This window comes from Centruroides sculpturatus, unplaced genomic scaffold, assembly GCF_000671375.1.
Source record: "Centruroides sculpturatus isolate CEXI.00-Female unplaced genomic scaffold, Cexi_2.0 scaffold842, whole genome shotgun sequence".
Taxonomy (NCBI): domain Eukaryota; kingdom Metazoa; phylum Arthropoda; class Arachnida; order Scorpiones; family Buthidae; genus Centruroides; species Centruroides sculpturatus.
The window spans coordinates 191,071-202,722 of NW_019385320.1; the positions used below are offsets into that span (position 1 = coordinate 191,071).

At 33.4% G+C, this 11,652-nt stretch overlaps 1 protein-coding gene across 3 annotated transcripts in view; it reads right to left on the reverse strand.

Moving 5' to 3' along the window:
* LOC111637605 (patched domain-containing protein 3-like) overlaps positions 1–11,652 on the reverse strand; it is a 52,456-nt gene that overhangs the window by 27,417 nt on the left and 13,387 nt on the right. The window contains exons 3-6 of one of the 3 annotated variants that reach the window (XM_023383128.1): positions 11,494–11,633; positions 5,960–6,286; positions 5,410–5,893; positions 5,129–5,369 (exon numbers count right to left, since the gene is read on the reverse strand). In XM_023383128.1, coding sequence (XP_023238896.1) covers positions 5,279–5,369; positions 5,410–5,893; positions 5,960–6,286; positions 11,494–11,633 — 1,042 coding nt within the window. In that variant the 3' untranslated portion in view covers positions 5,129–5,278. Of the gene's footprint in view, positions 1–4,077; positions 5,894–5,959; positions 6,287–11,493; positions 11,634–11,652 lie in introns of those variants that run through there. The other 2 variants (XM_023383127.1, XM_023383126.1) reach the window with 2 other exon arrangements.

Genomic DNA, 11,652 nt, shown 5'->3' on the forward strand with positions numbered 1-11,652 from the left:
TAAAAAAAAAAAAAAAAAAACATTTAAAAATCGTTTTGAATCGATTAACGAGGATTCGGCACCGATTCTATCTCTCAGCCATCTGTACTCGCTTTTCATCGCACCCCTCCCCCGTGACACGCGTCGTCACTGTGGTCAGTCCGTCGGAAGCTCTCGAATGACGCCGTTGTCGGATGTTTCTATGAGGTTTAATTCGCTTTCGACGCAAGACAATTCTAAATAAATAGATTAGTTTTTTTTTTATCAAAAAACTTTATTTGTGCGAGTACTATTTATTGTTGGCAAGAAAAAATTTTGTGGCTCTTTAAAAACTGAAATTTTGTAAATTGTAATTTTTGGTTCTTCCGACTCAAAAGGTTGCCGACCCCTGATCTAACGATATAATTTTAATGCTAGACTTTAACCAATGCCGAATTCTATCGGACTAGATACGTCTAATTACTATATAAATTATGCATTCAATTTGGCACTAGAGTAGTGTTTTTCAACCTCTAACGAATCATCGCCCCCTTCAACGTAGTATCGCCCCTTCAATAACACTGTTACGTAGTATCGCACCGTTCACTTCAAAATTCCGATGCCGAAGGACAAGGCTAACGCCAAATTCGTACTACATTAAACAGACTAGTGACTAGTATAATGTTATTTGTTTAATAATTATTGTACGATATAACGAATAAAATATCTAATTATTCTTAATATAATGTTTTACTATATCGCCCAGAAAATTGTTTTTCGCCCCCCAAAATATAAATTGTTACTAATTGCTTCCTCAACATGGAAAAACGCCCACATGGGGGCGATATCGCCTCCGTTGAGAAACACTGCACTAGAGGGAGGCGTTAGGCGCCATCTCTTAATAACTTTAATAATCATAATTTTTAATTAATTAATTTAAATAATTTAGAACTACTGGAAGAAAAAATCGGCCCGAAACTCGAACCCACAACTGGAGGTCCAAATAGCGTAACTAGTAATCGTTAGGTGTTAATTATTTAAATTATTTAATTAATAATAATAATTATTAAAGTTATTAAGAGATGGCGCCTAACACCTCCCTCTAGTGCCAAATTGGTTGCATAATTTATAATTAGACGTATCTAGCCCGATAGAATTCGGCATTGGTTGGAGTCTAGCTTTATAGTATGTCGGGTGTAGCGATAATTTTAGTCGATAATATAGTAGTCGAGTGTAGCGACTGTTATAATTTTAATTCACAAGTTGATAATCCTAATTAAGAAATGAAATTACGATTGGTGAATTATTCGGAGGGGAATGCGACCATCACAACAAAATTTATTCAACGCATTTTGTGAGTTTTTTGAAACACAAACATTTTATTACGTGTAAGTTTGGCGGTTTTTACGTGTGTCTTTTCTGACCAATAGAAAATTCAGAAAAACAATCAAGAATTTTTTCTGCATATTTAACCTGAAATTTGTTTTAAATCAATTGTTTAAACGTTCCATTTTAATAGTTATATACTATTTAACAGTCACTTTATTATTACATTTTATGAAATGTTTCTAATACAAAAATAACTAGATTTATAGATGAGACGATGATATAATTCTGTTTAAATATATAATTTTCTTGTTTTAGAACAATGAAAAAAAAAACGACTGTTGCTGGTCTCTATGAAAAAAATTTTTGTCTCACAAGCCCCTGCAGGTATAGGATTATATTTTCGTTTTCTCTATTACACCTACAAATAATATAGTATATGTACTTGTATTAAATTATGAATTAATTTTAATTGCAACCTATAACTGTTAATTAACTTTATACTTGAAATGCACAACACTATTGTTCAGAATCGAAAATCATATCTTATACCCTGAGATCTTGTTTGTATTGAAGGTTTCTCGGAAACGAAATTTCTATTAGAAATGTTTCAGTTCTTGTCGATTTGGCGACTGTATAAATGCAACCCAAAAGTCGGTTACCATGCATATTATTTTTATTATTTTAACAATCAAACAGGTTTTCAATAGTGGTGTCCTCGTCAAGAGGACAAGGTCACATAAAAAAATCATTATCCAATCGTTTCGTTGATTGCGACTAATTAACAATTTGTCGAATTTTAAACAACTTTTTATTATTTATAAAATATATAATAGTTAATTAAAAGTTTTTTGAAATAAATATTTAATTTTTTCAATAGGAGACAATAAACAATCTGAAGGTGATTAGAATTTATTAATATAATAAATATTCTAATTTTACCCTCAGGCTTTCTTTGGTGACTCGTTTTATAGATTAACAACAAAACTATTTTTGTAAAAATATTTTCTCGTATTTTCCCTAACAATATATACATCTATATTTTTCCTTGATAGATATTATATTAATAAATAAAACCATTAAAATATAGCTATTTAACAGAACTTTACAATAAATTCCATCAGATAGAAAACCTTCAAATAATTTTCAAGTAAATTATATAATTTATATTTTATACTTGTGGTCATTTCCTGTCGAAAGGTTAGATTATTTCGAAATTATAAGTTTAATCAACTAATATAACGCAACGAATGAGCAACCTGCCAAGAAAGGATGCCTACCGTGAGGACTTTCTATAGGAAACTCTATTCGGGTGTTATTTACGTGAAGAAAACTCTGAAAACTCTACGTGACCAGTCTGTTGGTCAGGTGTTAACCCACCACGGACTAACAGTGTTCAATGGTTTTATCCACTTGGCTAAAGGTGGGCGCTAAATTATTCCTCATCGGTGTTCAATAATCTAGCGCCTACCTTTAGTCAAGTGTTCTACTTGCAATCCAAAAAGCCAGTTTCGCACATGCGCTTTACAGAGCACCAACCTCACCCGGCTTAGCTGGTGGAAGCCTAGGACCTTGGGTGAATGCTACACGTATACCTCATCCAATTCTATTCAGGACGGGTTCTGGGCTGTTAGCCGCCAGCCCGCTAAATATTTGGCCGCCCTCACCCCATTATATGAATCGTGAGTAGATTTATAACTTAACCCAACCGATAGGAATTTACTGGTATGTTTTTATGATAGTTCTGTATAGTTGACAGGAGTTTAAAAATAACCATTAAAATATTTGATATTTTTATTCCGCTCTTCCATCTTATATGATTTACCAGTGATATTACGATTTCGTATATCCCATCTATAAGAGGATGTAGAAAAAGACGTGTACAATTCTTGTACAATGTTAAAAAATTAACTGTTACTCCGACACCATCATTTACAACTAAATTTAATGAATGAGAAATTTGCACCAGGTACAGAAAAAACTCTAGAATTTATTTTCATTAAATTTACGATTTATGTATCCGTTTGTCATAAAAATTTGTCTTTCTACTTTTTTCCGAGACTACAAATATTCGAGTACAAAGTAATCAGTTTCGACTTATTTCTACTTAAGAAGTAGTTAAATAATTAAGAGATTAGGTAATTAGGGACATAAACAAAACCCTGCTAAAAGAGCCAGAATATTACTTAAAAGCTTAATCGACCCAATCTCTAGCCGAGTAAAATGGAGACTGATTTTTTCGTAATATTGGACGTAATATAAACAGAAATTTTTCCACTTTAACGAGAGTGACCGAAAAGTTGTAAATTTTGGAAATTTCCGTGGACACCTGGTCCTAAAACGAATTAGTTAGAAAACAAATCACTATTAAATTTAACAGAATTAGATTTTTACAGCTATGGCGAGAAACGTTTAAAATTTAAAACAACTCTGCCGCATCCTTTGAAGTATACTAATGATGCGACAAAAGAAGCAGTTGACCGGTATCAGCACCCTCGGGATTTGGCAGTCCGCGTGTATGCACGCACTGCAACTGTCTTTGATTCTATCCATTAGCCACTGGTAGGAAGCTATTTCACTAAGGGCGTTTTAAGATTTAAAAAGTAAAGAATATTTCATGTTACTTAGATGTACGTTTCTTTACAAAGCTATATTTAATTATATTATTCTTTAAAGGTATTTTCATACAATTAAAGAATATTTTGAACAAGGTGTGTGCATCCACCACACATTTTACCAAGTAAGTTTTTATTATTTTATTTTTAATTGTAGCCCTTATGTCATGGCTAGAGATTCAGAATGTAATTGAGATATGAAAAATACATTTACAAGTCTACGGTTTTTACTGCCTTATCGAACAAACGAATACGAATAAAACCTAGACCATCATGCGCAATTAACTGATTGCCTCTGGAAGTTGGCTTATTACATAAATACCGCTTCCCTATCATCAAATGTCACGGCACGCCACTGCATTCGAGAAACGAGAAATTGACTATAAAAAACCGAACAATTGAATATAAACTGGCTGTATAAAATCTATGAATAGTTAAAACGACTCAGACTCTTACAGATACCTCATTGCAGCTTCCACGTAGTTGAATTAGCGTAGATAAAAATTGACATAACCATAGTTTCAGGAGATGTGTCAAACTACTCATCCATTCCTGGATGTTTACTGGAACTGACCTTTCAAAGACCCTATTCCGAGCAGTATGAAAAATGAATGCTGCACATCACGATGTCTTCCTCGAGAAATAATTAATACGTTATTAAACTATTAATTAAAATCGATTAATTAATGTCAAGATCTCCTTGAAACGTATTTATGTACAAATTTCTGACGATTGATAACCGAAATTTGCCTGCCCGTCGACTTTGTGGTCGAGAGTTTTACTTCTTTTCTTTTTTTCGCACATTTTCGATTTCATATAATTCAGTGTCGATAAAATAACCGGCAAAAATACCAACGCAGTAATAAAAGAAAACATAATAACCAAAAAGATTATTTTAAAAATCGTGACAAATATATACGCCAATGGAATGGTTAAAGGTAACACAGAAATTATAGTTGTTGCACTACCTTGAAATATTGCGAATCCTATACAATTGATGCTATGACGAAGACGTTCATTGGAATCTTTAATGTCGCAATGTCTATAAGCATGAGACATATGAGCAGAGTAATCCACCGAAAAACCGGCGCACATGACTAAGACAATTATAGACACTGGTGCCAATTCCACATCCCACAGAGCCATGTAACCCAAAGTGGAAATTTCGATAGTAACAATAGAAAAGGCGACCGAAAACGTGACGACAACGTCTGGCATGAAAACGAAACAAACAATAATTACAATTATCACGATACTACACAACAGTTGAACAGTAAATTTTACATGCAAGTCAATGCTGTCGACGATATAATAAATAAAGTGATAGGGAAACACTCTAAAAGGCATTTTATCAGTGATTTTCCTTAGTCTCTGTAAAGTCACATAGAATGATTTTTCGTCGACCGTGAAATCAGTCTGACAAAGAAATCTGCTTCCAACGATAGCTGTATAGTCAGAGTTGAATGCGATATCGTTACGAAATCGTTGAGCATAAGGATGACGTAGAAACATTCGGCGCAGAACTACAATAAAATCTTTTGTGTCGCTCATGTTGTACGACTTTACGATCGCAGACATTGAATCGTCTTTGACGAATTCCACAAAACTTCGGAACCAAGACTCGGTAAGAAAATTTGCAATTAATCCTTCTCTCTCCATTTCAGAGAAAAGTTTTTCTATTTGATTCTGAATTTCTACATCTGCATAATTTATTTCTTGATCGACAACGATTTGGATTCTGTTTTCGTAATGCTTGAAATATTTAAAAACATTTTTATTATACTGCAAATAATATGAATCGTATGCAGAAGTCTGAGAAAATGATCCTATTGTATCTGTTTTTGTCACTCCCCAAACTCCAAATGCCACGTAACCTGCCATGATGAAGAGAATAATTATCATGAAATACCATAAGAATAAAATATTACCGAGCTTCGTCCAAATTGATGTCCTAGGAGTAGTGAAGAGTATTTTTCGAATCCATGAATCGTTTTCTAGAAAAATAAAATTATTGTCATTAATTTCTTAAAGTGCGGCCAAACGATTCGTTATATTTTTACCTGTTTGTGTATTTATTTTCGTGAAGAATAAAGAATGCCTTCCTTGTTTCTCTGCATATCCAAAGAGTGCCATGCATGCACCAACGAACGTTATCTGATAAACGTAACAAAAGAGAACAGAAATCGATGCGTATAAACAAAAATAAGATACAGATCTGAAAGGAGTGAACATTCCTGAAATGAAAGCTATGAAATTCGTTATTGAAGTTACAGTAACAGAAATGGCGGATTCCGAATAAACTTCTGAGAGTCTGTCTGGAACGGTCTTATGATAATCGGTCCTTTTCCACGCAGCAAGAAAAACAAAAGCATCGTCCATGGCTACTCCTGAAAGGAAAATTGCATTCAATATTTATGATGAAAAAGTTATAAATTTTAAAATTATTGAATAACAAACATTATACTAAACTAACTAAAATAATTTGAAATTAAACTATAGTAAACTATCGTTATCTTTTACATTTACAAAACATTTTTGTCATGTATAGGCTAATATTGAAAGGATATCACTATCGATCGTAAGCCGCTTTCAGACAGGCGACTGAGTTGTATGTACCAAGCTACTCGTATTCATCGCTATTTGCCACCATCGATGACTCAAATATAATAAATTTCCACTTTACAATAACAGAAGCCACTTGTTTGTAATCGTCGTCTGGTAGCTTTGCGCAATTCACTTATGATCCTTGATAATCAGGCTACGTCGCTCAGCCGCCGAAAGTGGTCCGTGTGAAAAGCTCCAAATCAATGGCACCAACTGATTGACCGAAATGATCTTGAGAAAGCTTCCATTCGGTTATTATATAATTTGGTATGAAATACCTGTTATATTTTTTTAGCCCTGACATAGTCGACTAGATTTGTGACATTTTTATACATATAAATTTATTAACAAAATTGAACAACAACCAACTCATACTGTGTATTTCTTCTCAGCTGCGAAACGTTCAGGTGTCATTATGTGCATCCACCACATCGAAAAAGAGCCGGCTCGATGGGTGGCGGGCTGAATGTTAGTTTGCTTTGGACGTTCCAGGGAGGTTCACTTATGAATCTGGGTTAGACATTTTCAAATTGAGGACAGAAAATGAAAAGAGTGTAATCACCAATTTTTTCAAAATTCATTGTTTTGCTGAAAAATAATCTCTTTCCATATTCATATTATTAAAAGGAAAAGAAACTGTCTCGTGTTTTAATTAATTTAATTTTCAGTTTTTCTTGTAGATCGCATCCGCTGTTTGTCGTGTCTTTTTGCATAAGAAGGGCTGTTATTGTATTTCCTTAAGCTTACTGTATAAAATAATCTACAAATTGTGTCAATATGCATGTAGAAAATTGTTTTCTATCATAGTGAGAAAAACGCCGGTCAGCAATTTTTAATTAAATCATATTTTTAACTTATTTAATTTAAAATATATGCTTTCCATCTTAAATTAGTAATGGCTTGCCCCTATACATCATATATTATCTTTAAGAATAGAGTCGTGCCGGTCATCTATCTAACTCCTTTCAGGACAACTATGTTAATTGAAATAACGAAACATTTGTTTGTATCGGAAATTCTTGTATAGTTTTTCTGGGCCTTCTCTACCTAAGGTTTCCATATCTACTCTTGGATTTCATCTATCTAACTCCGTTCTCGAGATTAAGGAAAGACACGAAGACGGACAACAGTAGGAATTTACAGGTCTACAATGTTTTTGAAATTGCAGCCCAATTAGAGACAGTCACTAAATATAATAACCTTCAAATCGAAGTTGAACGACTGTAACGGGAAACATAGTTTCAATTGATGCCGGAACACATAGGAGCCATTTCAATGGATTTAGAGCAACATCTGAGGAATCTACAGCTTAATAGAATTAACACCTACAAGCTACAGAGAACTGCATTAATTGGAACAGCACATAATTTTAATAATTACGTCTAAATGTTTCACCTCTCTGGAGAGGCTCGATGTTTAGGGGAGGAATACAACCATTAATAGCTGAAGAGCTGTGTTACGTTAAATAATAATTTTTATAAATAATTTTTACAGCATAGATTCAGATCAGTACGGAAAATTCCGCTCGTGTAAAAATTAAAATTTTGCAATTTTGCTAAATGAAACGATATTGTAATTTGTAATCTTCCAGGAAGACTTGGAGATTACAAATGTTTCGGAGAATATATTAAAGTAAAAGAATAGAACTCATATTTCTTGACGCTCGATTTCAAACGATAAAAAGTATGATATAATGCATATGCTTCGTTAATTAGATAATGATGTTCAAAGAGAGTTTCCTGGATATATTAGAAAGTTATCAGAATGAAACTACAGCACGAAGATGATTAATAAACAGTCGTGACACATTTAACATTAAAGCAACCATAATTTGGACATAGATCGTTCGTAATTTATATTAAAAGTGTAGTTTTTCTCGTAATTTTGTTGTGAGAAACTTACATTGTCAGTTGCTCACAACAAAAATGGTATATACAACAAAATGGTAAATACAAAAAAAAACAAAAAACAATAGCCGAAGAGTGAAAATCGCAGGATAGCACAAGGAAAAGCAATGACAGACAGCCAAAGAAGTGAGAGCACTAGGAAAAAGCAGCAGGTCTAACTGTTGCTGTTGCAGTGTCAGAGATGAGTGTGATAGCTCTTCACAAGTTGAAGAAACTGCTGATAGGTTGTCTTGTTTTAAACAAGCAGTCTGTTGTCACATGGCCAGGAACCACAAGTCTTAGCTGCACCTTTCAGTGTATTAAAGCCTGCCCGTACAGCCACCAGTTTTGTTGCTATTAATATATTACACGTTTTTGTAATAACGCTGCACATACTTCAGCACACTGCCACACAGTAATCGCCAGTCTTTTTATAAAGTGATTTTTTTAAGATATGTCGTGAATTATGTTTTTTTCCTTTGAGACAAAATTACTACTTTCGTTACATTCAACTATACACCCTCTCAAAACAGGAAGTTCGAAAGCTTTCTTGACAACTAGAGCACTCCGGTCCGATTCCACAAGAAACTAGATGAATAAGATTAAGATCAGAGGAACATGGATTAGGCAATAAATAACATACACATCATTTGCTAATAGTCCTAAGTTGATTTTCCATTATAAATGGGTTCATCATCTTGTTCAAATTAAAAAACTTTCCTTTAATTTTATTGCAAAAGGTATTAGTTGCATATCTAGTACTTGCTGATATCCTATAGCAATAATACGGCCATTGATAACAGCTAGATTCGTCATACGATTCCTTCGAAATACATATCACACCATAACACTTTCAATACCATACATCAGTCTTCAGTAAGTTTTAAAAAATAAAGTTTAAAATAACAAAAAAAAATGTGAATAAAATAAATTTGGTCCATCTATCTTGAATTTCTTCTCATCACTTCTCGTTGCCATTTATCAGTTTGCGTATTTGATATTTAGCCTGCGTCAAAAGTTTGTCTTTGTGACTATTATTTAGAGGCTGAATTTGTTTTATTTATGTTATTCCGTAGATGATTAGATAGTTCTGTATACTGTTTATTTTGAGACAGAACTAGGTGAGATGCAATTTGCCTCAGAATCATTTTAGAATTTTGAATTTTCATAAAAATTGCTATTCTGAATGAGAATTTCGTGCAGTTTTTCAGATGACTTTTTCTGTTCCATATTATCAACTAGAGTTGATTTAATTTTCCACAACATTATGAGAACAACTTCTCTCTTCGTATGATGAAACATTGAATTTATTTTGTAGGATATTCCAGAACCATATTTTATAGAAAGTTATATTACTGTTCTATGTGCTATTTTGCATATTAATCGCAATATATATCCTATCCAGTATATCCTATACATCATTATTAAAATTTATTTTTATCTTTATTTTTATTGATTTTCAATAAAATTATTTTTACGTCATAATAAATCAATAACCAATTCTCTTCTATTGTTTTGTAATGTTCTTTACTAAAAAATTCGAAAGGGAAGAAATAACTGTTCTTGTGGCAAAATGACAGGAAATCGGAAGCCGGTTAGATCAATAGAGTCAAGGAATGGCTAATTACATGTTAACTATGAAGCTGTATATTCTACCAATAGCGGCATTAAAACACTTTGTGTCTTCGAAGGAATCAATTCCACAATGTAATTCTAAGTACTTTATTATTATAATTACAAAAGAGTAGCTTTATCATTTAAAAACCAACTATATTTCAAAATTTTATGTTTGGTGGTCGTGTGGTTCGTTTAAACTTATAAACCGAAGTCTTTATGTGATGAATTCTACACAGGACTATCTCTGCCCGACGATAGAATGAAAATTTCTGCATTAGTCACGTCATTAGTCTTGTCGAGATCTAGATACTTGTGTGATCTAGATACTCCGGAAGTGGGTCGAAATTCGTGCACAGGAAATGTTTCTAATTTCGTATGAGAAAAAAATTAATAATAATAATTATTATTTTATATTGTAAATGAAACCATCAAACGCAAAATGAATATTTTATGTCTATATAAAGACATATCTGTAGAAATTTCTGAGAAAAAACGAATTTCTCAGAATGAAACAATAGATGAATTTGAGTGCTTAGATCGAACATCTTCGATAGGAATCAAATTGTCAGTCGGTGTTGACTCACCCCGCGATTTGGGCTCTGATCTCGTTACAATTCGTAACGAGGAGGGGAGATCAATTAGAGATCGGAGGCAGATCGGCATCGATTTATTGGAATGTTCGATCTGAGACCCAGAAAAAACTTATAAAAACCGCGCAAAAAAAAGGATGTGACGTTCTTGGTTCTTAGTTCGGTGCGCTCCGCTCCTGGATTTTTCCTGCGGTTTAACAACGGAAATTTGGTCGTCGTTCCGGAAAAAGTTTTCACCACCCCGTCAAGGCAAGTTTCGCCAAGTGTAACCTGCTACGAGAATCATCCCTTCAAGTAGTGCTGTGCGCCTCGGATCCTACGTTTTCCTCATCATCTTCGCCAGAAAATCGTCGAAACGATTAAACTTTATTTACGAACTGATTTACTCTTCGGATAAGCCTTATGCCGAAGTAAAACAGTAGTTGTAAGCGAAATTTTTATATTTAATAAACTGTTTGCGATGGAGGACCTGTCTCAATAAGTTTTTCCACTCCCACGCGACATTGCTGACCGCTCGATTGTTGTGACAATTTCTCCACAATCGGCAAACCTCACACTTGCATAAAATTATGTTTAATGGTCGTCCGGTTGCTTTAAACTTCGATCAAAACGCTTTTTGGTTTATAAAGCGCTTCGCTTACGCTGAGATTAACCTGCAAATTTCATCTAAATTTACCTAAATTTTGGTAATATTATTCTTTTCAATGTTGAAATAAGTTAGGTGCTTTTTTCCAAACTACACCTATTTAAAGAAATAGATATAGTTCGGATTTTAAGACAGTCAATAGAAATAACATTAGTAATATAATAATAAACAAAATAAAAACTATAGACTACGTTACTCTAACCATATAAATAATGATCATTAACATGGTAACAATTGAAAGTAACTCTTACCTATGATTAAAAAGGGTATAGTTCCAGCAGGAACCACAAACGGTGTATTAAAATACATAATTAATCCAAATGACGAAGCCAAAGACATTCCTCCCGATGTTAACGCAATTATTCCAGTCCAAGGTTTGCTTTCGATCCAACTGTTATACAAACAGGTCA